Source organism: Drosophila miranda (genome assembly GCF_003369915.1).
Source record: "Drosophila miranda strain MSH22 chromosome Y unlocalized genomic scaffold, D.miranda_PacBio2.1 Contig_Y2_pilon, whole genome shotgun sequence".
In the NCBI taxonomy this organism is placed as follows: Eukaryota; Metazoa; Arthropoda; class Insecta; order Diptera; family Drosophilidae; genus Drosophila; species Drosophila miranda.
Genome location: NW_022881614.1, coordinates 20,265,461 through 20,293,176, shown reverse-complemented (window position 1 = coordinate 20,293,176; position 27,716 = coordinate 20,265,461). Strand labels below are relative to the sequence as shown.

The 27,716-nt window shown below is 45.4% G+C and overlaps 2 protein-coding genes, 1 long non-coding RNA gene and 1 pseudogene across 3 annotated transcripts; 1 reads left to right on the top strand and 3 right to left on the bottom strand.

Moving 5' to 3' along the window:
- Nucleotides 1-1,736: 1,736 nt before the first annotated feature.
- LOC117193095 lies at nt 1,737-2,490 on the bottom strand. The gene is made up of 2 exons (XR_004474510.1): nt 2,258-2,490; nt 1,737-2,158 (listed from the first exon to the last, which is right to left on the bottom strand). It is a non-coding gene; the product is annotated as an uncharacterized LOC117193095 (long non-coding RNA).
- Nucleotides 2,491-12,137: 9,647 nt separating this feature from the next.
- On the bottom strand, nt 12,138-13,999 carry LOC117192968 (membrane-bound transcription factor site-2 protease-like). The gene is made up of 3 exons (XM_033397687.1): nt 13,762-13,999; nt 13,384-13,704; nt 12,138-13,319 (listed from the first exon to the last, which is right to left on the bottom strand). The coding sequence occupies exons 1-3, from the start codon at nt 13,834-13,836 to the stop codon at nt 12,309-12,311; spliced, it is 1,407 nt and encodes a 468-aa protein (XP_033253578.1). The 5' UTR covers nt 13,837-13,999; the 3' UTR covers nt 12,138-12,308.
- Nucleotides 14,000-14,692: 693 nt separating this feature from the next.
- LOC117192969 (monocarboxylate transporter 12-like) lies at nt 14,693-19,024 on the top strand. Its single transcript, XM_033397688.1, has 4 exons — nt 14,693-15,094; nt 15,160-17,603; nt 17,674-17,800; nt 17,865-19,024. The coding sequence occupies exons 2-4, from the start codon at nt 17,297-17,299 to the stop codon at nt 18,115-18,117; spliced, it is 687 nt and encodes a 228-aa protein (XP_033253579.1). The 5' UTR covers nt 14,693-15,094; nt 15,160-17,296; the 3' UTR covers nt 18,118-19,024.
- On the bottom strand, nt 18,126-21,476 carry LOC117193846 (annotated as a pseudogene).
- Nucleotides 21,477-27,716: the final 6,240 nt, after the last annotated feature.

Sequence of the window (27,716 nt, the reverse complement as noted above, 5' to 3'; positions counted from 1 at the left end):
GTTGATCTGCATCAGTACCCCTCCTACTCCTGAGTGACTAGCGTCGCAGTGGATAAAGAAAGGCTTTTCAAAATTCGGTGTGTGTAAGACGGGAGCTTCACACATTGAGTTCTTCAGAGCTGTGAATGCAGCTTCTGCTTCTTCGGACCAACTGAACTGGCGTTTCTGCTTCAGGGCGTCCGTCAGAGGCGCCGCAATAGCCGCAAAATTCTTTATAAATTTGTGGTACCATCCCGTCATACACAAGAATCGACGCAACTGTTTCACCGACTTCGGAGCAGGATATTCCTTAATGGCCTCTATTTTGTCCAAGTCCATGCCTATAATACCGTGACCCACTACATGCCCCAGATAGCGGACCTCAGGCACACAGAACTTCCTCTTCTGTATATTAATTGTAAGCCCCGCTGCAGACAGCTTCTCTGCTAATACTTTTAACACACTCAGATGCCTTTCAAAGGTGTCTGACACTATAAGCAGGTCATCCAAGTATATAAACACTTCGTTTCGAAGTTTTGGACAAGTAGACGGCGCATTGGTAAGCCCAAACGGCATAACTTTAAACTGGTAAAGCGGCCGTCCAGGCACTGTGAATGCTGTTTTATCCCTAGAACCTTCTTCTAGCGGTATTTGCCAGTAGGCATCTTTCAGGTCGAGGCTAGTTATGTATTCTGCCTTTGGTAACCGGCTTAAGATCCCATCTATGAGCGGCATGGGATACGCGTCCTTCCGAGTCACCTCGTTCACCTTGCGGCTGTCTATACAAAGACGAACCTTCTCCGGCTTCCGGACGAGTACTACCGGACAAGACCACGCACTGTTGGATTCTTCGATGACCCCTAGCGCTAACATGCGATCCAACTCCTCATACATTAATTTCTCGAAAGCTGGGGACATTGCATAGTGTCGTTGTTTTGTGGGCTTTGCCTCCCCTACATCTATTACATGGGACAACAACGTGGATTTTCCTAAACCATTATCCGCGAAAGACGGAAGACACTGAATGGTTCTATTCAGTTGTTCTCGTTGCACCTCCGATAAAGGACGTTGGTTTTCTGGCTTCCACACCTCATCGCAATGGTTCACCGTGGCATTAGAACTTCCTTGTGGATACAAATCGGCTGGCAATAAGCCAAATTCGGTCCAAAAGTTAATGCCCAGATACAGAGGCTGCGTTAGGGTTGGAACGATGTATAGGGTAACAGACCTGGTAACACCTTTATAGCCCACTTCCGCTTTAAGCTTCCCCACCACTCTCTGAGACTGCCCACCCGCTGTCCGAACTGTGGATGTCATGGGCTTAAATTGAAATTGGCTTTCAAGCAGCTCGCTGGCCAAATCTCCACCAATGCAACTAATAGATGCCCCTGTATCCATTAATCCAACAAGCTTTCTGTCTAATAATGTGACCTCTGCATATGGCCTGAGATCTTCTGATATTATTGACGATACCAGAGCTTTTTTCTCTAACCTTAGATTTCTGACAAATTCTTCCCGACGTACTTTAGCTCGTGCCTTCCGTTTAGACTCCCTATCCTCTTTTTCTTCCTGTGTTATTTTCTTATTAACTATGGTTAAATTATGGTGTTGTTGTGACCACTCATGCCCACCCTACCATGATCACCGCTCCCGGTTCATCCGGTGATCCCATAAAGAAGGCTCTTACAGCCTCCTATCCAACCCCATTACCCTCCTTTGCCCAGCATGGTCCCCGCATATAGAACTCTAGCCCCGAGTCATGTTAAATCCTATATTTCCTATTGAGCAATAGCACATGCATCGCACTAGTAAACTAATAAATGATTAACTCTTAATAATACACTTTAGATTGAAATTTAACTTACAAATTGAAAGAAGGGAAGGGTACATATCTCCAGCTTTTATGTTAGGCAAATAGATAATAATAATAAATAAATATGCTAAAGGGAATGTAAAAACTGTGCGCCGCGATCGTTATGGCAGGTCAGTTATTCAAGTGCATTAGCGAAAGCAACCGCAAGTAGAAGCATAAAAGAACGTCAGAGCGACCAGCCTCGCATCTTCCCTTTTGTGCCTTGTTCTTAAGAGGGCTGGTTCTTATGCGCGGCGTAAGCGCTTATGGTTGCCAACAGGGCATAAGGGAGAGCGCACAGCCTCTCTTAAGCGACGAAGCCCCTGACTACGTGAGGTTTTTTTTTTTGTTTTCGGTCATGCAATAAATAATTGCTCATAACAAACAAACTCCAATATTTTATCTTTATGTTTTGGGATCACTTACGGCCTTCCTTTGATTTGTTTTAATAAATGCGTTGAAACAGCGATGAAAGCGCTTCCATGGACTGCGGTAACGTTCCTAAAACGAAAGCTGGAGAAATACTTTTACAAAAAAAAACTCACGCTCTCCTCTGCCGTTTAACCGTTGTTCACTTTCGCCCTGTCACACATTCCACTTGCTATTTCTTCCGAACAGAATTTAAAAACACAACCAAAAGGAATTTACTAAGCTAATTACACTAATGCCACTATAGCATAAAAATAGGAATCAGCGGTTACACTGATGGATATAAAAACGAGGGGGAACGTTGTGAGTTGCTGCGGACACCGCAACTCTACGGTTATACCCGATACTAAGTCAGTATAACTCTCCTCCGGCAGACGCCGCTAATATTGAACCACACGACAAAGAGTGCGTGCGAGAGAGACAGAAAATCAGTCTGAGCGTGACGTCGGGCGCTGCGTAGCCACTGCAAATTGATTTGTTCCTTTTGGCTATACAAATGATCTGATCTGATCCAGATTCAGCAGTCTGATAGATATGGTCATTATCTATGATTCTGCGTTTTTAGTTTTCTCGAATCTGCAATATTGTGGATGCAACAGATTTTCGTTCTTTGTGGGGGCGGAAGGGGGTGGGGCGAAATTCTGAGATATACGTTTTATAGTGAGATCTAACAGAAGTGCGGATACCAAATTTGGTTACTCTAGCCTTAATAGTCTCTGAGATTTGTGGATGCCCCAGATTTTCGTCCTTTGCGGGGCGGAAGGGGGTGTGGCGAAATTTGGACACGAAACGGTCAAGGTCCGATATCACAGGAGTGTGGATACCAAATTTGGTTGCTCTGGCTCTTATAGGTTCTGAGATCCTTGAACTCATATTTTGCAATTGACAAAACCGACCATGAAACCTGTGTGTTAGAGAGAGACAGAGCGAGAAAGAATGAAATTGTTTTCTTGATTCTGGCTATAATCATTATACGATCTGGTTCAGATTTTGCACTGTAGAAGATATGGTCATCCCCACCGATTCTGCGTTTTTGGTTTTATCGTATCTTTAAAAATGCGGATGCCACAGATTTTCGTCTTTTGTGGGGGCGGAAGTGGGCGGGGCGAAGTTTTGAAATATTTTTGTAGCAGTGACATATCACAGAAGTCTGGATCCAAAACATCGTTGCTCTAGCTCTTATAGTCTTTGAGCACTAGGCGCTGAAGGGGACGGACGGACGGACGGACGGACGGACGGACGGACAGACGGACAGACAGACAGGGCTCAATCGACTCGGCTATTGATGCTGATCAAGAATATATATACTTTATGGGGTCGGAAACGATTCCTTCTGGACGTCACACACATCCACTTTTACCACAAATCTAATATACCCCAATACTCATTTTGAGTATCGGGTATAAAAACGACAGTCGTTGCCGCCGGCTTCACATCTGGGCACTCCTCGGCACTTCGTATGGGGAAACGAAAATAGGTCGAGACCCAGATCTATATTTCGGGTAGAAATTGGCTGACATAGCTTTAATAATTTCCGCAGAATTGGACGGCCTCCAATATATCGCGGGTCCGTGACACATAAGTGGCTCGCGCCCGCAAAGCGACTGATGAGCCGATCTTTTACGCCTCCCGCTTTGTGCTGCTCGGCCTAGCGCTGGGAATTTTTGGTACGGAGCTGTAGTTGGGCGAGGAGCATAAGTCCCTTGCCGCGGGCGGAGGCCCTAATATCGGGGAAATTGTTGTTGCGAGCTTTCGTATTGGGGTTCAGACAGGTACCCAAACGATTGCCCGAAGTTTAAGCCGGTACTAACCGCCAATCAATTGAGATTGGCACTTAACACACTTTTACTTTATAAACGCACAATATTTCTTTCTTTTTGCTGTATTCAGCTGTTAAGATCTTTTCCCGGTTTTTATTCCTCTTTTTTTTTCTTTATACTTGGACTGGACAAAAATAGCACGTCTGTCTTCGCCAACAGTTTTTCTTCCAAGAGACCGAGGCTAGATCTGCACAGTCTGAGACCCTCCAGTACAGCGTTAAACTTGAGAATCCTCCATTTTCGAATTGACGCCGTAATTATTTTACAAGTTTCAACTCAAAAAACAGAAAAAACGAGGTGGAACGTTGTGAGTTGCTGCGGACACCGCAACTCTACAGTTATACCCGATACTAAGTCAGTATGGCTCTCCTGCGGCAGACGCCGCTAATATTGAACCACACGACAAAGAGTGCGTGCGAGAGAGACAGAAAATCAGTCTGAGCGTGACGTCGGGCGCTGCGTAGCCACTGAAAATTGATTTCTTGCTTTTGGCTACAAAAATGATCCGATCTGATCCAGATTCAGCAATCTGATAGATATGGTTATTATCTATGATTCTGTGTTTTTAGTTTTCTCGAATGTGCAATATTGTGGATGCAACAGATTTTCGTTTTTTGTGGGGCGGAAGGGGGTGGGGCGAAATTCTGAGATATACGTTTTATAGTGAGATCTAACAGAAGTGCGGATACCAAATTTGGTTCCTCTAGCCTTAATAGTCTCTGAGATTTGTGGATGCCCCAGATTTTCGTCCTTTGCGGGGGCGGAAGGGGGTGTGGCGAAATTTGGACACGAAACGGTCAAGGTCCGATATCACAGGAGTGTGGATACCAAATTTGGTTGCTCTGGCTCTTATAGGTTCTGAGATCCTTGAACTCATATTTTGCAATTGACAAAACCGACCATGAAACCTGTGTGTTAGAGAGAGACAGAGCGAGAAAGAATGAAATTGTTTTCTTGATTCTGGCTTTAATCATTATACCATCTGGTTCAGATTTTGCACTGTAGAAGATATGGTCATCCTCACCGATTCTGCGTTTTTGGTTTTATCGTATCTTTAAAAATGTGGATGCCACAGATTTTCGTCTTTTGTGGGGGCGGAAGTGGGCGGGGCGAAGTTTTGAAATATTTTTGTAACAGTGACATATCACAGAAGTCTGGATCCAAAACATCGTTGCTCTAGCTCTTATAGTCTTTGAGCACTAGGCGCTGAAGGGGACGGACGGACGGACGGACGGACGGACGGACAGACGGGCAGACAGACAGGGCTCAATCGACTCGGCTATTGAATGCTGATCAAGAATATATATACTTTATGGGGTCGGAAACGATTCCTTCTGGACGTTACACACATCCACTTTTACCACAAATCTAATATACCCCAATACTCATTTTGAGTATCGGGTATAAAAACCCGCTCTCCTTCGTTAACTTGAATTGAGGCGGCAAAGTTGTGTAACATAGGGAGACCAATATCCCTTCTTGGTACTTTTCCAAATGTTCCCTTTTGTGGATCCCAGTATTTATACCTTTTTTTTAATACGTTACTCTTTCAAACCACTTCACTTGTTAGGTTGTACTTTGTACAATTGAAAATTAAATGTGAGGCGTTATCGATACTATCGCATGTATCACATATGTTACTAGGAACTACATGCAGGCGAGAGTGTGCCTATCGAATGCGTTACCACTAAGCAGTCTGTTGATTCTTTTAGCGTCAATGGCTTTAAGCTTAGTTTTATTTAGGAACCACGGTATGGATGATGTTGAGGGGAAAAGCGAGCAGTATCCTCGGTGCTTGATATTAGCAAACTCTGCGTATTCTCTCTCCCATTCTGCGTCAACTGAAGTGTTCTGAGGGATGTTAGCGAGTCCGGGAATGTAGTGAACCTCTACAGTTCTTATATGTGGATTTTGTTGGATCTTTTCTCTGATTTTGTAGGCGATAGAGTTATCCTGAATGTTCTTCGCCAGAATGAGGGCCCCGTTTCTGCTGTCTGTCCGGAGCGCGACACGAGGAAAATTGTACAAAATAGCATGGTCTAATGCCTTCTCGATAGCAAGGAGCTCGGCGGACAACGAGGATACGTGTAATAGCTATCTAAAAAACCTGTCCTATCGTGCAGGAAAGCGGCGCTGGAATGCCCATCTGCGACTGACCCATCCGTGTAATAGATTTCAAAACCACCCTTTGTCAGCTGATCCTTCTTTTCCCCGTGGAGCAGCATGATACCTGCCTGCTCTATAGCGTGCTTGTTGGGTGCAGAACCCTTGAAAAATTCTAAGTCGGAGCTAATTTTAGTGCAAAACGAAGCTGTGTTCTCGAAAACCTCAACTCTATCTATTATGCTGCCAAACTCCCGATATGCCTTAGCGTAGCCCGTGTTTAAATCCCTATTTGCTGACAATGTTTCACTTGCTGGGAGATTAAATGCAAACACATTAACCAACTCTTTCGCCGCCAGGAATCTCATCCTGTAGTCCGGGGAAGTTCTCCTGCCATGTGATATATGATAGGAACGGGAGTGCAGATTATCAGACCCAGCGACTTTCTGAGGTGATGGTTGCAGTGGGATTTGATTTTGGCCAAGGCAGATTCGGACAGGTTGCAGAATGATGAGCACGCGTACTCTAGCCTACTTCTGACAAATGCCTTGTAAAATATAAGCCCTCTTTTGGGGCTGATACCATAGTGACACCCACTGAGTAATCTGAGAAACGCACAGTTTCTGTTCGATTCCGAGATGGCCAGATCAATGTGACCAGAGGCTGAGTTGTTTGCTGAGATAGTCCTGCCTAGGTATTTGATCTGCTCTACTTGTCTGATCTCAACTCCTTGATGCGAGATATTTAGCGCAGCTCTTCGATTGTTGAAGTAAATCACTTTAGACTTCACCGGATTGAATGACAGGTTAAGCCTATTGCATTTTTCTTCGAACTTATCTATACTGTCTTCCAGCACCCGTTTCGCAATGGATACGTCTTTATGAAAACAAACTATGAAAAAGTCATCAGCATACTGAAACAGTAAGCAGTTATGACTGTTAATATCATGTAGTTCGGCTGTGTAAAGGTTAAAAAGGGTTGGGCTGAGACAGCTACCCTGGCTAACACCTCTGTTCACCTCTACCTCGCTTTTGCCCTTTATGAGAATTCGTCTGTTAAGGAAGCTGGAGATCCAAGCCGTGAAGCTTGTATTGAACCGCATATCCCTCATCCTGTGCTCGAGAGTGTCCACTCTTACGCAGTCGAACGCTCTTTGTAAATCTAGGCAAGCTGCGACAACCTGACAACCCCTCGCCTTCAGCGCCAGAACTTTGTTGATAAGGTCGTTGATGCAAAGAGCCGTGGACCTGTTTCTCCTGAAGGCATAGGACCTGACCGGCAGCAGGTCACAGTTTGCTATGTGCTCGTCCAACTTCAACTTTATCAACCCCTCTATGGATTTAAACAGCGTGTTAATCAAACAAATCGGCCTATGGTTTTGGAAGGAAGTAGGGTGTGCATTCTTCTTGGAGATGGGTACCACTTTTATCCTGCGCCAGACTTCAGGGATGACGCCATTCAGCCATACTTTATTTAAAATTTAAAAATGTCTTGTTTTTTCCCACTTGGTAGCTTTTGAAGCATCCCGAACGAGATGCCATCAGGGCCTCTAGCCGAATTGGGGTTCCTGGTTTTTAGGAAGGCCAGGAATTCTTCCAGTTCCAGGGTTTCCGGGTCGTCTGGTCCTAACAAAGGGGCAGGAATTTTCTTAGGGGGCCTACTGTTTGACGTGGATGGGGTTACTTGAACCATATTGAGAAAGTTTTTGTCATCTTCGTTCGTCCATTTGTTCCCTACATTTTTGATTTGACCGTATTTTTTGCTGTTCTTCACCCTGCTCCACATAGAGGGCGATGAGGAGACCTCTTCTATAAACTTGGAAAAGTTGCGCTTTCTAAGATTTTTTACGTGATTTTGTAGATTTTTGTCAGCTTCTAAGGTTGCTCTGGCATCAGCCAATTTTTTGGTGAGGTAGAATTTTTGCCTGCAAGCGTTTCTCACGCGAAAAAGTTTTTCCGTTTCCTCGTTCCACCATTTCTTAGCAACGTACTTGTTCTTGCTTGGGAATGTGACCGTGTTTTTTAAGGTCAGGGATTTCACTTTTTCATTGAGCTCCTCCAGATTTGAGAAATCACTTGCACCCAGAATCCGGGCTATTCTGTTGTGAAGGATCTTCTTGCCTTGGAGGGAGGCATTTAGGCCTTGCACTGATAATACAATTGGGAAGTGGTTGCTGTTCGTAATTTTTGTTTTGAGGACTTGCCAGTTAATAGTTCCATTTCGTCGTTTAGGCAGATAAATCCGGCCTCCCGGGTGGAATTCTCAATGCTGCGACCCTTGCGATCACAGATCGGACTTCGCCAGATAGAAGACCTAGCGTTGAAGTCCCCGCCCACTATTGAGGGTATGTCAAGCGAAGCCGCGAATTCGAAAAACTTTTTTGTGCCTGATTTAAACTGTGAAACTGTTGTTGATGGCGGTGCATATATGCTAAAAATATTGAAATTGCTCTTGAGGTTTAATGTTTTTATTCCTAAAATTTCCAAGTCGTTCTCTATTTTTAAAATGCTGAATTGAATGTTTTTCCTGACGTAGATGCCAACCCCGCCGTAGCCGTCCTCTCTGGGCCTGCAGAAAAAGTTATAGTCTAAAATGCTGCAGTCCGCGTTGTTCAGCACCCAAATCTCTGAGAGGATGGCAATATCTATTGCGTTCTTGTCTAGGTACATTGAGAGGATCTGTTTGTTGTTGTTGTGTGTCAGACTTTGAATATTTAGCTGAAGAATCTTCATTGTTGGATGTTTTGAGAACCAACTGCCATCCCTTGGGAAATCTGACGCCTATCTAGTTCTGCGTTGGAAGCATTGACAAATTCTCTAATTTCCTTAATAAATTTATTCGCCAAAGAATCCCCTTTAATGATGTTGTTTGGATTGTGAGGGAGCGTACGCTCCACCCACATTTTTTCCGCCCCTCAGTTCGCCGTCATTTTCCCATTGGAGGGACCCCAGATTACGTTATTAGAATTAAGATTTTTGACTTTTCTTTATTGACTTTTCAGTTTTAGGTTAAGGAGGGGAAGGCCACGAAGGCTACATGACATTAATTTTATATATTATACGGCCCGAGGGGTCTCTAAGCCCCACGTAGCTTTTTATCTTCTTTAAAGGGGGGGGCAAGTCGCGATCACGGCGGACGCCACTGGCTTTTCAGAACCAAAACCCAACAACAACGACGCAGCAGCAGCCAAAACGAGAGAGGAATACACCGAGGACCGAAAACCAACGGCATCGACGCAGCAACGGCGTGAATACACCGAGGACCGAAAACCAACGGCATCGACGCAGCAACGGCGTGAATACACCGAGAACCAAAACCTAACGGCACCGACGCCAAAACGGGGAGGAATACACCAAGAAACAAAACCCGACAACAACAACGCAGCGGAAGCCAAAGAGAGAGAGAAATACACCAAGAGCCGAAACGGTAGCCAACAGCATCAATTCAGCGACGGCCGAAGACGAGAAGCGCCGAAAAGATAAGCCGCCGGCATCGACGCGGCAGCGGCAGAAGAGAAACGCCGAGAACAGCGAGCCGCCGGCATCGACGCAGCAACGGCAGAGGAGAAGCGCTGAAAAGATAAGACAACAGCATCAACGCAGCAACGGCAGAAGAGGACCGCTGAGAACAGCAATCAAATCCAGCAACGACGCGCCACCAGCGGAAAAGAGAGGCGAAAGTCACCGGCGCAGCTATAGACGCCGAACGACGGCGCCGGCCCTCTGCCGCCGCGGAAGATGACGACGCTAGCCGCCCACGCTGACGCTGGATGTGAGAGCCAGCAGAACGCCGGCTCTGAGCTGGGAAAACGTAAAAAAGTCGATTGGGAGCAGTCGTAGGAGTCGGAAGTGTTCGCGGAAAAATTCGAGTGGCTTGGAGAAAGTAAAAACACGTGGCGGCCCGGATCCACGCCAACGCTATCAGTGACACGGGGAAGATCCGGCATCGACGCTGCGCTTACGGGGAGAAGACCCTGCATCGATACTACACTTACGGATAGGAGACCCTGCATCTACGCTGCACCCACGGGGAAGAGGAGGCTTTCGACGAGTACAAGCGTGGGAGTTCAGGGGTAAGCTAGTCTCTAGACGTGTATACGGGCTGCTGAGCGGTGCGATAGGTAGGGAACCAAGAAAGGATAAAGTGAAATGTAACGAATATAAGAGAAACATAGCACGACCTCCAACAATCTATACACTAGGGAACCTGGAGGCCCGGGGCTTCATCTTCTCTGCCTTTCCTCCCGCCTCTTGCCCGAGTCTGTGTGATTCCATCCAGTAGTTCGTAGCCCGACAGGATCCTGAGGCCGCTGTCCGGCGATTGCCTAGGCGTTCTCGGTGATACCTGTCGTCGTTCCCTCCGCATGATCCCATCCCGTAGTTTGTGACCCCGCAGGGTCCCGAGGCCGCTATCCGACGATCGTCTAAGTCTATTGCTGTAATTTCGACCCTGGAGTAGACTGAGATATGTACCCCAGCCCAGGATCGTTTCCTTACAGGATCAATCAGGAACGCTGTGAGTTCCGGCGGCAACCCTATTGGATTTGGTCACTTCCGCGAAAGAGGTGACAGAATGAATTTCCCTGGCGGACTCTAAGCTGTTATTTAAGAATTCAGGGGAGCGGTTAGCTTGCCAACTGGGTCTAGGAAATTCCCCCTGATCCCTTAGGTTGGGGAAGTTCTATCAAAAAGGATCGGATATCTAGCCTTGACCTCAGCTCTAGTTAGGTTTTCCAGTGTCATACACTTTTGAATGGCGTACGCTTTTTTCCTGGCCTCACACTGCGGGTGGGTGGCAGCATGTTCCCCCTTGCAGTTAGCACAGACCAGCCCTGAGCAGATAATATCTTTGCTGTGATCTTGTCCGCATTTGAAACCTTTCGCTCCACTCTTGCAATGTTGCGCCAGATGGCCAAACATAAAACACCTGAAACATTGAATAAGCTGAACAAAAGGTTTCACTTCTACTTTAGAATATAGAAAATTGATTTTGGTTGGTAACTGCTCTCCTCTGAACCAGAGTTTCACCCTGCCAGTAGGTACACGTTCCCCCGATGCTCTATCCCTTCGCGTAATCCGAACCATCTCCTCAATTGGGATATCCGAGGTTACAAGCTCCGCTAGCTGTTCCTCCGAGTAGTGCCCGGGGATCCCAAAAATTAACCCTGCTTTTTGGACGAAGTGCCTAAAGATTCGGGTTGAGTACCCTTGAGCAGCGAAAACACTGTTTTCCACTAGCCCGTTTGCACACTCCGCCGACCCGCACACAATCTTGCACCTGCCATAGCCCATTCTAGCAACCTCCTCGATATCGCTAATGCCCTGTTTCAGCAGCAGATCGGATAGATCAAACTAGTTTATAGCAATTCTGGCATTATTCGCACTCATTTTGTCGATACAAACAATGTATGGGCCTTTATGCCCCTCATAATACTTGTTAACGATGATTTTGCGGTTATTTCCGTTTTTCGTACTCACGGAAGCCACACAAACCGCGTCAGTCTTCTCTCTCTCTTTCGTCGTAGAAATGTTTGATGTCATGCTTGTTGTCGTGTTCGTGGACATGTTTGTCGACACGTTCGTCGACAAGTTTGGTTTCTTGCACAGCAGTTTAGAAGCCAAAAGCTGCGGAGCCGTTTTTGCCGCCATCTTTACTCCTACCCGCATGGCGGATTTAGCTTCTCCTTCCCTTTTTTTCAGCGTTTCCATGCGAATTTTAACTCCCGTCGCCTTTTCCGTGGGCATCCTTGTCTTTCCTATGCTTGCCATGCTTCTCAGGGTCCAGACGGAGTTCCAAGAGCCGTTTTAAGAGTTATTCCGGAACGCCATGCAGTAAATTCCAGGTTTTTCGACTTAATTGATGAAGCTTTGGGAATTTCTTCGCGCCGTCTTCGTAGGCGTGTGAGGCAACCCCAGAAGCTTCAGAAAATGTCTTTTTGATTAAAACTATCAGCGAACGTCTTGAAATATGTTAATTTTTTCCTTCCGCAAACAATTTTAGGTACGCGCCATACCAGTGTTGAACAACGTTTTTAGATATCTTTGAGGTGCTACAATTCGCTGTGTATGAAAGTGAAAATAGTATTCTAGCGTCTTGAAGTGGAGTTGAACTCCAGTTTCCAGTTTCTACATAAGGGGCCTGAGAAAGCTGAGCCAGGCGACCTTGAGCAGGGCCAGGCCACAAAGCAAGGAGCCCACGCTAGTGATTATCACCGATATGAGATCCCTCTTGGCATACTGGTCCACTTTTCCCACCAGAAAGCTGTGTATCACGGTGCTGGTGATGTGAGCCCCATCGAAGCCAAAGCACGGAATGGCGTTGACTAAGGCCAGGCCAATGCTGAAGACCACGTTGTACTTAAGCAGCAGGAACCAGGCGTCCGGCCAGGCGGCACTCAGGAACCTGTAGCGCGGCACGAAGGCTGAAACCTCAACGGTGCGAGACACATCCCACGGATGACCCACATAGATGACCGGCGGCAGCTTTTCACCATTTAAATTCAGACGCATGACCGTCATTATGGCTGTTATGTTCCGCATCAACGGACGCAGACAGAATCCCTCCGAGCAAAGGCCCGATGTGCAGTGCACGGCGACTTCCTCCAGTGTGCGACGCACGTTGAGGCAAACATGCTGTGGCAGCTCCACAGGTACATCGCCGTTCGCATCCTCCACCACCTCGAAGCAGCTGACGTTGGGATTCAGCTCGTCGCAGCATTGCAATTGTCCATCGACGCTGTGGTGTGAAATGCTGCTTTCGTCGTTTAGCTGGATAAAGTCCGCGCTAACGCAATAGCCTGCCCTCTTCTTCATGGAACTGTACAAACAGGAGTGCCAGCTTTCCACGCTGCTTATTGGACATCCGTTCACCTGGGTGATGAGATTGTCCACTTTCAGTCCGCGCTCTCCTCGCAGCGCAGACTTCCGAGTCAGCTCCGTGACTATCACATGTTCGTTGTACACGAAGAAGGGGGACATGGTGATGCCTATCGTCGAGATGAGCAGGTAGCAGATGCCGGCAAACAGAAAGTTGTGCCAAATGCCCGCGCACAAGGCCCGCAACTTCTTGAACCAGCGCAGGCTGTTAAGGTGGTCGTTCGAGAGCTCTGTGTAGGCCATCGGCAGGCAGAAAAAGAACTGAAAACGGTTTGGGATGTTCGAGAGTTATTTTTGGTACACATTTGCGGCTTTGCCGGCTGACCTTAATTCCGAAACCAGTCACAGGGACATCTTCCAGCACAGCCGCCATGGCGTGACCCATTTCGTGGACCACCAGGCAAAGCACAAGAGTCGTAAAGTAGTAGCCGATCTCCTCCAGCGGCAGGTTGACGCCAGGCAGCAGAATCTCCAGCTGTACTGGCATTGCCGAGGCATACGGGGCTGAGGTGTCTGCCACGCCGCCACTGAATATCGTGATGATGAGCAGGATAATGAAAGCGTTCGTGTGCCAGTGCAGGCTCATAAAGTTCACAGACAGTCCGGTGTTCTTCAGAAAGGCATCGTATGGGTAGTGCATGCAGCTCTGTCAAAGATAGGGCACATTCTGGTACAGAGTTTCACCTTTGACTTGGGGACTTACTTTGAAAAAGCGACCGAAAAAATAAAGGTCGCCGTAGAGGGACGTCACCACTACGAAGAACACCACAGGATCCATTTTGATATCGTTTTGTGCGGGCCTGGCCCTAGAGGTTCATTGAAGACGGAGCTGGCAGCCGGAGGAATAGTTCATGCTTTTCAGAGCTGCAAGTGTAAATTTGTTTAATATTTTGCTCTGTTTTTATTTACATGCCGTGTGATCGACTTATCGACAAACTCAATCAATCGATATCATATTCAAGTTCTATTTTACATATTCCTCGTTATTTGATCTTCCGTGGAATGTTACTAGCTATATAGAACATTTAGCCACGCCCACATAGTTTTAGGCCATTGAGGCCATTTAGGCAATTTGTTAGTTTTTGGTCCTTGCTTTTAGTGTATTTTGGCTAAAACAAGGTTTAAACAAAATAGTTCAACAAAAAAAACAGTCGCAATGTTGCTGGAATCTGAATACTTGATGCGTGTATATGTCTTTGTATACCCTATTTCGTTAATTTCATATGAAGATAAAACGTAATTTATTATGACCTTTTCTCAAATTGATACGTTTTAGGCATATTTATGTGTATTATTAGTATCTTGTATATATTTATCTAGATCCTGAAGCCTACGGAGCCTGGGATGACAAACATTTTCTCAATTCTCTATAATATCTTTTTCCCTAGGGTATGCAAATTTGTGTTGCCGGAATCACTGTTGTCAACCCGTTATTACGACAAATTCCTGGTTTTTGATCTTCCGTCGAATATTCCCCGCTAAATCGAACATTTAGTGCAACACACATAATTTTAGGCCATTAATGAATCAATTTTATACTTGACTGGCCTATTCTAAATACTTGCTTTTATTGGAATAACGTTGAAAATGAAATTTAATATTGATGAAATTGACAAAATATTCCATTATATACCGATATACCGTAAATATACCGTCGGTTCCATTTTGACCTAAAAAAATACCGAAAAGTATTAAAAACTCAACCGTATGATGGGTAGCACTGTTGCCGCGAAAATTCAAATCGACTAAACTGAAACTTGTATTGGCCTTTCAAGCACATTGTTAAATAACTCAAAACGATAAATTCAAGGATGTCAGAGCTGGATATTGTACATCGTGTATTTTGGAGAAAATATTATTCTGTCAGAATACTGACGGTTTTCATTGGAGGCTTCTCGACAGTGATTGGTATGTGGGCCGCATGCTTGTTCCTCGCCGCGAAAGGTTCCCACAAGCAAAGCGTAAAGATCTTCTGGACATGTACCTCAATTGCATATTCGTTGTCTTCACTGCTGCTCGTTGTTGGCGCTCTGAACGTAAGATTACATTAATGATTCACACAGGCCGCACATTGTTCAAATATTCCCATTTTATTCCGCAGAATCGTCGGTACTTGTTTGTGCCCTGGGGAATGCTCATCCTGATGGGAATCGCCGCGTATACAATGGTTCTTGACTGGATAGTCACAGTTATTATGTTGGCCCTCCTACTGTCAGTGCTGATCAATTTTATATTCCTTGGAACTGTGATCTATCAGTACAGAGCGCTAAGTCGTCTTTCTCATCGTTAAATTAAATATTTTTCAATAAACATGTATCCTTAAAATAACCTACAAAGTATTCTGGGCGGTGGCACCGATGGAAATGTTAGCGAGTGATGACTGTACACTCATCAGCCGCTCAACCAGGAACTATTCCTCCGACTGCCAGCATAGGCAACAAGCGGCGGCGGCAAAATATGGCTAGCAAAACAAAACGAATAAAATGGATTTTCCTCTCTTTCTTCTTCTTTTACTATCACTCTCTCTCTCTCTCCTCGGAAACTCACCTCAAAATCATGCTAAAGGATATGGACAAAGGACATCACATCGCAAGCTTCAAAGAGCAGCAGAAATTTCGAGAATTTCGGAAACGAACAGAAAGGAACAGACGTCTCTGAGTGATAATTTTCAAAGGACTCTTGGTGTGTCGAAAACTAATTTAATCAGCGAACGATACAAATATCAACGAAAGCCAGCTCTCAGTATTCTAGCAGTCGAATTTTTATATTGCGTAAATAGGAAAGTTACTATTAAGTGAAATCAAGTGAAATTTCGCACGTATATCGATTTGTTCCAAAAACTGCATTTGTCATTTTGTCAAACACACACACGCACACACACGCACACCCGCGCCCACATAAATTACACACGGAGAGTGTGCGCTTGTGCTGGTGAGCGGAAACGGAAGAGTCAGAGACAGAGACAAGGAAACCCCGGAAACAGCTGCTCCGACGACAAAACAGTGCAAACACCACAAAGCAACAATTGAAAGCTGACGCCATAGAAGTTTCCTGGAAGCCACCAGCATCTCATCTCCCAGCATCAGAGGAAACTGGGCCAACAGGGGAAGGCCCGCGCTCCGCTCGGTATTTGTGCACTCGGTGGGTCCCACAGCAGAGACAACCCAATGCATTTGGGTGTACAACAACAACGCCCCAAGCAACAACAACAACAACGCGAGCAACAAGAGAAACATCAGAGGCGATTCAGGTTCAGTAAAGGACGCCAATGTCATCCCTACAGCGTGACTGGAATTTGCAGGTGAGTGGAGCAGCTACAGCTCCCTCCCATCTGTGGAGTGGGCCAAGCTCAAAGCTATTGAGGTAGCTGGTAGAAGTGGTAGTGGCGGTGGCGGTGTCAGCGCCAGTGGCAGTGGCAGTGGAGGGTGACTGGGCTGCTTTGGTGAGCAAGCGCCGAAGCCCGTGTCGTAGGTAAACATTGTAACCCAACCAGAGAATGTGTCAACGTTACATATGACCACATGCTGGCCATCATCAGCAGGTCAGCAGGCTCACAAGTGATCCATCTCAATCAGCACACCCTCAATGATTGCAGAAGAGTCCTGCCAAGCCTCCAGCGAGGTATATAGTTTCAGGTGGAGCCCAAGAATATCGCTACAGATTGGATGGACATTGGAGTGCCACTGCAAGCACTTTTCAGGTAACAAGAGTGGGAGAAAAGTACCCAATTAGAACGCTAGGAACTGCGCTTCTGTTGCCTGCTGCTGCCATTTCACCCACTCAACAAGTTGTGTGCGTAAGCCACCCACTGCCTTGACCGCTTATCGTGCCACCGCATCTGTGCCACATAAGCAACTAGCCCTGGCAGAGGGAAAGTTTTTCTTTTCACTGAGGCTGGGCCACGAAGGCCTTGAAATGTTGCGAAATTGAAAACGAATGGGGGTGTAAGCCTCCACTGTCCTGACAATTTAGGCCGGATTACAGCTGACAGCGGGAGCACAATGGAAGCCTAGGATCTGACATTCGACAAGGTCACTGGGCTGGGGGTGGTTCCTGGCTCGCTGGGATGCTCGCTGTGTGTGAGTCAGACTGACTCCTTCTTATTAGTGCTGCTAGTCAGTTGTCGTTGTTGCATTCAGCGCTTACTGTTGTATGCCCATTATTTACGCAACCATTCTACATGGTCACTGTCGCCACTGTCGCCACCCAGCGTGGTCAGTCGCGGGCTCAGCAAGAGCATGGAGATTCCCACGCCGGTGAGCAACCTCAGCGAGCTGAAGCAGCAGCAGTTGTCGGACAGCGGTGGCATCCTCAACTCCCAGCTGTTGGAGAGCATCAATGCCGATGGTGCGGCAGACGACGAGGACGACGATGATGATGATGAGGAGCAGCTGCCGCGCACCTGCTGCGAGCGTATCGAGATGTATCTGGACATCAGTCTGCTGCAGGAACCGCGATTCATCCTGATGACCCTCTCCGTCACCCTCATGTCCGTGGGCTGCCCCTACATGCTGTACTATCTGCCTGCCCATGTCATCTCCATAGGTGTGTGCCCCAGAACTGCTCCACTTCCACCTAATATCCTAACAGCATTGATGACTCTCCTTTTCTATAGGCTACAACAAAAGCGAGGCGGGCTATTTGGTGGCCATCAGCGCTGTCCTGGATCTTTGTGGGCGCCTGGGCCTGGGCTGGCTATCGGATCTGCATCTGTTCGATCGCAAGAAGACCTACACCCTGTGGTATTTGCCGCTCTCTCATCAAAGTCTGAGCTTTACTAAATCTTTCCTTTAATTCATCTTTTAGCATTTTGGGCGCCGGCCTGGCGGTCCTCACCATTCCCTTTGCCAAGACACTGATTCTGGTGGGTCTCTCCGCCGCCGTCTACGGCCTCTGCTTGGGCAGCTGGTACGTCCTGATGCCCGTTCTCCTGGCCGACGTCTTCGGCACGGACCGGATCAGCTCCAGCTACGGGCTGGTGCGTATGTTCCAGAGCATTGGTGCCATCTCGGTGCCACCGCTGGCTGGTCTCCTGCGAGATCTGTCGGGGGACTATTAAATCTGTTTCTACTGCATGGGCTCCTGCATGGTGCTCGGCTGCACACCGCTCATCGTTTGGTCTATTCTGGAGGCGCGCAACCATCGCCTGTTCGTGCAGGGCGAGGAGGACTGCGAGGATGACTGCGAGGATGCCTAGGGGATTGGAGTTACGAATTGTGTTACCGGTTACTAATTAGTTGGCTGTCGCCCCATAAGTTAATCGTGTTTTAGTAGCCAAAACGAAAAGAGAGATAACCAAAAGGATAATCATAGTTGAGTTCCTGAGTTTCAAAGTTGCGAGTGCCTCACCGATTCTAGCCATCACCAATTAATAATTGTATTAGCCCACTTCTGTATCCTCAAGCCATCTATCAACTCCCTTTCCACTCTACATCTCACACTCACTACTCTACACATATATTTATCTATAAAGGGGATCTATGTATCCATAGCATGTTATATTTCAGTTGAGCACGAACCAGATCGTTTGTATCAACATCTTGCCGCAGATGAGACTTGAGAAGAGATTCAAACAAACCAACCTACTGAGCACCAAAACGTTGCGCAAAAAGAACTGAGTTAAAAAAGACATGAAAAAACTACCCGTATATAATGATAGCTTAATGATATAAAAGAAGCGATTAAGCAACATAAACCTATGGACTACCACGTATTTCCGTGCCCAAATAAATCAATATTGGAAAACTACATATAGAACTAGGTACGCATATACCCCATATTAAAACTGTTTCCACTTGTTTCGGTGGAGTGTTAAGTAAGTGCATAGAGAGGCTATGAACAGGTAATACGAGTACGGAGAGGGTCTATAATCTATCACTACATCGCGTTGCATTAACCTAGTTGTAATATAGTTGTTGTGAGACATTTATCCATAAACGGAACTAACAAATAAACACAAAATCAAAATGGAAAAGCCTTTCAGTTTGACACATTCCCTGACCTGGCAATGACCCTAATTGGGCTTCATTTGTTATTCACACCACAATTGTTGTAAGTACAAGAAACGTGATTAAAATTACCTGGAGAAAAATAGGTAATTACCCAGCTAGGGCACGATTATAGTAGGCCTGGGCAACAAACTCCATTCCAAGCTATACAAAAACGAGGGGAACGTTGTGAGTTGCTGCGGAGACCGCAACTCTACGGTTATACCCGATACTAAGTCAGTATGGCTCTCCTCCGGCAGACGCCGATAATATTAAACGACACGACAAAGAGTGCGTGCGAGAGAGACAGAAAATCAGTCTGAGCGTGACGTTGGGCGCTGCGTAGCCAGTGCAAATTGATTTGTTCCTTTTGGCTATAAAAATGATCTGATCTGATCCAGATTCAGCAATTTGATAGATATGGTCATTACCTATGATTCTGCGTTTTTAGTTTTCTCGAATCTGCAATATTGTGGATGCAACAGATTTTCGTTCTTTGTGTGGGCGGAAGGGGGTGGGGCGAAATTTTGAGTTACACGTTTTATAGTTAGATCTAACAGGAGTGCGGATACCAAATTTGGTTAGTCTAGCCTTAATAGTCTCTGAGATTTTTGAATATCCCCAGATTTTCGTCCTTTGCGGGGGCGGAAGAGGGTGTGGCGAAATTTTGAAACAAACTAGTCTCGGTCCGATATATTAGGAGTGTGGATACCAAATTTGGTTGCTCTAGCTTTTGTAGTCTCTGAGATCTAGGCGCTAATGTTTTACTCTAAGCAAAGCCGCCTATGCTACGTGTGTGTTAGAGAGAGACAGGGCGAGAAAAAAATGAAATTGTTTTCTTGATGCTGGCTATAATAATAATACGATCCAATTCAGATTCGGCAGTCTTAAATATACGGTCATTCTCTACAATTCTACGTTTTTCGTTTTCTCATATCTTTAAAATTGTGGATGCCACAGATTTTCGCCCTTTGTGGGGGCGGAAGTGGGCGGGGCAAAGTTTTGAAATATTCTTGTAGTAGTGACATATCACAGAAGTCTGGATCCAAAACATCGTTGCTCTCGCTCTTATAGTCTTTGAGCACTAGGCGCTGAAGGGGACGGACAGACGGACAGACGGACGGACGGACGGACGGACAGACGGATAGACGGACGGACGGACAGACGGACAGACAGACATGGCTCAATCGACTCGGCTATTGATGCTGATCAAGAATATATATACTTTATGGGGTCGGAAACGATTCCTTCTGGACGTTACACACATCCATTTTCACCACAAATCTAATATACCCCAATACTCATTTTGAGTATCGGGTATAAAAACATAGAGCCTGTTGCTCTGTTACTTTTTATTAAACTAAAAAATAAACGCTCTCTCATTATACCCGATACTCAAAATGAGTATTGGGGTATATTTTTGGTTTTCTCATATCTTTAAAATTGTGGATGCCACAGATTTTCGTCCTTTGTGGGGGCGGAAGTGGGCGGGGCGAAGTTTTGAAATATTTTTGTAGCAGTGACATATCACAGAAGTCTGTATCCAAAACATCGTTGCTCTAGCTCTTATAGTCTTTGAGCACTAGGCGCTGAAGGGGACGGACAGACGGACAGACGGACGGACGGACAGACGTTATCATAGATAACGACCATATCTATCTGATTGCTGAATCTGGATCAGATCAGATCATTTTTATAGCCAAAGGAAACAAATCAATTTGCAGTGGCTACGCAGCGCGTGACGTCACGCTCAGACTGATTTTCTGTCTCTCTCGCACGCACTCTTTGTCGTGTCGTTTAATATTAGCGGCGTCTGCCGGAGGAGAGCCATACTGACTTAGTATCGGGTATAACTGTAGAGTTGCGGTGTCCGTAGCAACTCACAACGTTCCCCCTCGTTCTCAATACATCATAGAAAGAGTAGACCACCAGCCAGAAGAATACGCCTAAAACTGAAATGAAAGGAAGCTAAGAAATCCTTTATCGTGTTCATCTTACCCGCTTGGAAGACATCGAAATATAAATACTCATAGACGATGTCATCAGTGTATAGATAGTAGTAGATGAACTCGCCGATCAAAGCGACTAGCCGTATAATGCCTATCCAGAGATAGGGCAGTAGAAATATACATAGTTGCTGAAAGAAAGAATTTTTACTTAATTCCTTTATCCTATGAATGACCCACCCCACCATCACGGCCCCGAGCAGAAGAAGGACGCAGCTTATGACATAGACGCCACTCAGAATGAGAGTGGCATACCCGAGTAGGGTATCATCTGGAAGGTAAAACACGTACACTATAGTATATAAGAAGATAAACCTTTCCAGACTTACACTCAACAAAAAAGCGATCTATTCCCCGTATGAGCACTATAAGATGCAGCCGCACTTGAGGTCCATGCAACAGCAACAATTATCCACATAGATCATTATACCCGATACTCAAAATGAGTATTGGGGTATATTAGATTTGTGGTTAAAGTGGATGTGTGTAACGTCCAGAAGGAATCGTTTCCGACCCCATAAAGTATATATATTCTTGATCGGCATCAATAGCCGAGTCGATTGAGCCATGTCTGTCTGTCCGTCTGTCCGTCCGTCCGTCTGTCCGTCTGTCCGTCCCCTTCAGCGCCTAGTGCTCAAAGACTATAAGAGCGAGAGCAACGATGTTTTGGATCCAGACTTCTGTGATATGTCACTACTACAAGAATATTTTAATACTTTGCCCCGCCCACTTCCGCCCCCACAAAGGGCGAAAATCTGTGGCATCCACAATTTTAAAGATATGAGAAAACCAAAAACGTAGAATTGTAGAGAATGACCATATCTTTAAGACTGCGGAATCTGAATTGGATCGTATTATTATTATAGCCAGCATCAAGAAAACAATTTCATTTTTTCTCGCCCTGTCTCTCTCTAACACACACGTAGCATAGGCGGCTTTGCTTAGAGTAAAACATTAGCGCCTAGATCTCAGAGACTACAAAAGCTAGAGCAACCAAATTTGGTATCCACACTCCTAATATATCGGACCGAGACTAGTTTGTTTCAAAATTTCGCCACACCCTCTTCCGCCCCGCAAAGGACGAAAATCTGGGGATATTCAAAAATCTCAGAGACTATTAAGGCTAGACTAACCAAATTTGGTATCCGCACTCCTGTTAGATCTAACTATAAAACGTGTAACTCAAAATTTCGCCCCACCCCCTTCCGCCCACACAAAGAACGAAAATCTGTTGCATCCACAATATTGTAGATTCGAGAAAACTAAAAACGCAGAATCATAGGTAATGACCATATCTATCAAATTGCTGAATCTGGATCAGATCAGATCATTTTTATAGCCAAAAGGAACAAATCAATTTGCACTGGCTACGCAGCGCCCAACGTCACGCTCAGACTGATTTTCTGTCTCTCTCGCACGCACTCTTTGTCGTGTCGTTTAATATTATCGGCGTCTGCCGGAGGAGAGCCATACTGTCTTAGTATCGGGTATAACCGTAGAGTTGCGGTGTCCGCAGCAACTCACAACGTTCCCCCTCGTTTTTTATACCCGTTACTCAAAATGAGTATTGGGGTATATTAGATTTGTGGTAAAAGTGGATGTGTGTAACGTCCAGAAGGAATCGTTTCCGACCCCATAAAGTATATATATTCTTGATCAGCATCAATAGCCGAGTCGATTGGGCCCTGTCTGTCTGTCTGTCTGTCCGTCTGTCCGTCTGTCCGTCCGTCCGTCTGTCCGTCTGTCCGTCCCCTTCAGCGCCTAGTGCTCAAAGACTATAGGAGCTAGAGCAACGATGTTTTGGATCCGGACTTCTGTGATATGTCACTGCTACAAAAATATTTCAAAACTTCGCCCCGCCCCCTTCCGCCCCCACAAAGGACGAAAGTCTGTGGCATCCACAATTTTAAAGATATGAAAAAACCAAAAACGTAGAATTGTAGAGAATGACCGTATATTTAAGACTGCCGAATCTGAATTGGATCGTATTTATATTATAGCCAGCATCAAGAAAACAATTTCATTTTTTCTCGCCCTGTCTCTCTCTAACACACACGTAGCATAGGCGGCTTTGCTTTGCTTGCGCCTAGATCTCAGAGACTATAAAAGCTAGAGCAACCAAATTTGGTATCCACACTCCTAATATATCGGACTGAGACGAGTTTGTTTCAAAATTTCGCCACACCCCCTTCCGCCCCCGCAAAGGATGAAAATCTGGGGATATTCACAAATCTCAGAGACTATTAAGGCTAGAGTAACCAAATTTGGTATCCGCACTCCTGTTAGATCTCACTTTAAAACGTGTATCTCAAAATTTCGCCCCAACCTCTTCCGCCCCCACAAAGGACGAAAATCTGTTGCATCCACAATATTGAGGATACGAGAAAACTAAAAACGCAGAATCATAGATAATGATCATATCTATCAGATTGCTGAATCTGGATCAGATCAGATCATTTTTATAGCCAAAAGGAACAAATCAATTTGTACTGGCTACGCAGGGCCCGACGTCACGCTCAGACTGATTTTCTGTCTCTCTCGCACGCACTCTTTGTCGTGTCGTTCAATATTAGCGGCGTTTGCCGGAGGAGAGCCATACTGACTAAGTATCGGGTATAACTGTAGAGTTGCGGTGTCCGTGGAACTCACAACGTTCCCCCTCGTTTTATTATTTTTTATCCCCGATACTCAAAATGAGTATTGGGGTATATTAGATTTGTGGTAAAAGTGGATGTGTGTAACGTCCAGAAGGAATCGTTTCCGACCCCATAAAGTATATACATATATTCTTGATCAGCATCAATAGCCGAGTCGATTGAGCCCTGTCTGTCTGTCCGTCTGTCCGTCCGTCCGTCTGTCCGTCCCCTTCAGCGCCTAGTGCTCAAAGACTATAAGAGCTAGAGCAACGATGTTTTGGATACAGACTTCTGTGAGATGTCACTGCTACAAAAATATTTCAAAACTTCGCCCCGCCCACTTCCGCCCCCACAAAGGACGAAAATCTGTGGCATCCACAATTTTAAAGATATAAGAAAACCAAAAACGTAGAGTTGTAGAGAATAACCATATCTTTAAGACTGCGGCATCTGAATTGGATCGTATTATTATTATAGCCAGCATCAAGAAAACAATTTCATTTTTTCTCGCCCTGTCTCTCTCTAACACACACGTAGCATAAGCGGCTTTGCTTAGAGTAAAACATTAGCGCCTAGATCTCAGAGACTACAAAAGCTAGAGCAACCAAATTTGGTATCCACACTCCTAATATATCGGACCGAGACGAGTTTGTTTCAAAATTTCGCCACACCCCCTTCCGCCCCCGCAAAGGATGAAAATCTGGGGATATTCTCAATTCTAAGATACTATTAAGGCTAGAGTAACCAAATTTGGTATCCGCACTCCTGTTAGATCTTACTATAAAACGTATATCTCAAAATTTCGCCCCACCCCCTTCCGCCCACACAAAGGACGAAAATCTGTTGCATCCACTATATTGAGGATACGAGAAAACTAAAAACGCAGAATCATAGATAATGATCATATCTATCAGATTGCTGAATCTGGATCAGATCAGATCATTTTTATAGCCAAAAGAAACAAATCAATTTGCACTGGCTACGCAGCGCCCGACGTCACGCTCAGACTGATTTTCTGTCTCTCTCGCACGCACTCTTTGTCGTGTCGTTCAATATTAGCGGCGTTTGCCGGAGGAGAGCCATACTGACTAAGTATCGGGTATAACTGTAGAGGTGCGGTGTCCGCAGCAACTCACAACTCACAACACAAAACTTCGCCCCGCCCACTTCCGCCCCCACAAAGGACGAAAGTCTGTGGCATCCACAATTTTAAAGATATGAGAAAACCAAAAACGTAGAATTGTAGAGAATGACCATATCTTTAAGCCTTCGGAATCTGAATTGGATCGTATTATTATTATAGCCAGCATCAAGAAAACAATTTCATTTTTTCTCGCCCTGTCTCTCTCTAACACACACGTAGCATAGGCGGCTTTGCTTAGAGTAAAACATTAGCGCCTAGATCTCAGAGACTATAAAAGCTAGAGCAACCAAATTTGTTATCCACACTCCTAATATATCGGACCGAGACGAGTTTGTTTCAAAATTTCCCCACACCCCCTTCCGCCCCCGCAAAGGATGAAAATCTGGGGATATTCACAAATCTCAGAGACTATTAAGGCTAGAGTAACCAAATTTGGTATCCGCACTCCTGTTAGATCTCACTTTAAAACGTGTATCTCAAAATTTCGCCCCAACCTCTTCCGCCCCCACAAAGGACGAAAATCTGTTGCATCCACAATATTGAGGATACGAGAAAACTAAAAACGCATAATCATAGATAATGATCATATCTATCAGATTGCTGAATCTGGATCAGATCAGATCATTTTTATAGCCAAAAGGAACAAATCAATTTGCACTGGCTACGCAGGGCCCGACGTCACGCTCAGACTGATTTTCTGTCTCTCTCGCACGCACTCTTTGTCGTGTCGTTCAATATTAGCGGCGTTTGCCGGAGGAGAGCCATACTGACTAAGTATCGGGTATAACTGTAGAGGTGCGGTGTCCGCAGCAACTCACAACTCACAACACAAAACTTCGCCCCGCCCACTTCCGCCCCCACAAAGGACGATAGTCTGTGGCATCCACAATTTTAAAGATATGAGAAAACCAAAAACGTAGAATTGTAGAGAATGACCATATCTTTAAGACTGCGGAATCTGAATTGGATCGTATTATTATTATAGCCAGCATCAAGAAAACAATTTCATTTTTTCTCGCCCTGTCTCTCTCTAACACACACGTAGCATAGGCGGCTTTGCTTAGAGTAAAACATTAGCGCCTAGATCTTAGAGACTATAAAAGCTAGAGCAACAAAATTTGGTATCCACACTCCTAATATATCGGACCGAGACGAGTTTGTTTCAAAATTTCGACACACCCCCTTCCGCCCCCGCAAAGGATGAAAATCTGGGGATATTCACAAATCTCAGAGACTATTAAGGCTAGACTAACCAAATTTGGTATCCGCACTCCTGTTAGATCTCACTTTAAAACGTGTATCTCAAAATTTCGCCCCAACCCCTTCCGCCCCCACAAAGGACGAAAATCTGTTGCATCCACAATATTGAGGATACGAGAAAACTAAAAACGCAGAATCATAGATAATGATCATATCTATCAGATTGCTGAATCTGGATCAGATCATTTTTATAGCCAAAAGGAACAAATCAATTTGCACTGGCTACGCAGCGCCCGACGTCACGCTCAGACTGATTTTCTGTCTCTCTCGCACGCACTCTTTGTCGTGTCGTTCAATATTAGCGGCGTCTGCCGGAGGAGAGCCATACTGACTAAGTATCAAGTATAACTGTAGAGTTGCGGTGTCCGCAGCAACTCACAACATTCCCCCTCGTTATACCCGATACTCAAAATGAGTATTGGGGTATATTAGATTTGTGGTAAAAGTGGATGTGTGTAACGTCCAGAAGGAATCGTTTCCGACCCCATAAAGTATATACATATATTCTTGATCAGCATCAATAGCCGAGTCGATTGAGCCCCGTCTGTCTGTCCGTCCGTCCGTCTGTCCGTCTGTCCGTCCCCTTCAGCGCCTAGTGCTCAAAGACTATAAGAGCTAGAGCAACGATGTTTTGGATACAGACTTCTGTGAGATGTCACTGCTACAAAAATATTTCAAAACTTCGCCCCGCCCACTTCCGCCCCCACAAAGGACGAAAATCTGTGGCATCCACAATTTTAAAGATATAAGAAAACCAAAAACGTAGAATTGTAGAGAATGACCATATCTTTAAGACTGCGGAATCTGAATTGGATCGTATTATTATTATAGCCAGCATCAAGAAAACAATTTCATTTTTTCTCGCCCTGTCTCTCTCTAACACACACGTAGCATAGGCGGCTTTGCTTAGAGTAAAACATTAGCGCCTAGATCTCAGAGACTACAAAAGCTAGAGCAACCAAATTTGGTATCCACACTCCTAATATATCGGACCGAGACTAGTTTGTTTCAAAATTTCGCCACACCCTCTTCCGCCCCCGCAAAGGACGAAAATCTGGGGATATTCAAAAATCTCAGAGACTATTAAGGCTAGACTAACCAAATTTGGTATCCGCACTCCTGTTAGATCTAACTATAAAACGTGTAACTCAAAATTTCGCCCCACCCCCTTCCGCCCACACAAAGAACGAAAATCTGTTGCATCCACAATATTGCAGATTCGAGAAAACTAAAAACGCAGAATCATAGGTAATGACCATATCTATCAAATTGCTGAATCTGGATCAGATCAGATCATTTTTATAGCCAAAAGGAACAAATCAATTTGCACTGGCTACGCAGCGCCCAACGTCACGCTCAGACTGATTTTCTGTCTCTCTCGCACGCACTCTTTGTCGTGTCGTTTAATATTATCGGCGTCTGCCGGAGGAGAGCCATACTGACTTAGTATCGGGTATAACCGTAGAGTTGCGGTGTCCGCAGCAACTCACAACGTTCCCCTCGTTTTTTATACCCGTTACTCAAAATGAGTATTGGGGTATATTAGATTTGTGGTAAAAGTGGATGTGTGTAACGTCCAGAAGGAATCGTTTCCGACCCCATAAAGTATATATATTCTTGATCAG

What these genes read in the sequence shown, in the direction of transcription:
- LOC117192968 (XM_033397687.1), bottom strand. Translation starts at nt 13,836, where the DNA reads ATGGATCCTGTGGTGTTCTTCGTAGTGGTGACGTCCCTCTACGGCGAC. An exon ending in TTTTCGGTCGCTTTTTCAAA is followed by an intron (nt 13,705 to 13,761) that starts GTAAGTCCCCAA and finishes TATCTTTGACAG; the next exon opens with AGCTGCATGCACTACCCATA. An exon ending in TGACTGGTTTCGGAATTAAG is followed by an intron (nt 13,320 to 13,383) that starts GTCAGCCGGCAA and finishes AACCGTTTTCAG; the next exon opens with TTCTTTTTCTGCCTGCCGAT.
- LOC117192969 (XM_033397688.1), top strand. Translation starts at nt 17,297, where the DNA reads ATGGAGATTCCCACGCCGGTGAGCAACCTCAGCGAGCTGAAGCAGCAG. An exon ending in TGCCCATGTCATCTCCATAG is followed by an intron (nt 17,604 to 17,673) that starts GTGTGTGCCCCA and finishes CCTTTTCTATAG; the next exon opens with GCTACAACAAAAGCGAGGCG. An exon ending in AAGAAGACCTACACCCTGTG is followed by an intron (nt 17,801 to 17,864) that starts GTATTTGCCGCT and finishes TTCATCTTTTAG; the next exon opens with CATTTTGGGCGCCGGCCTGG.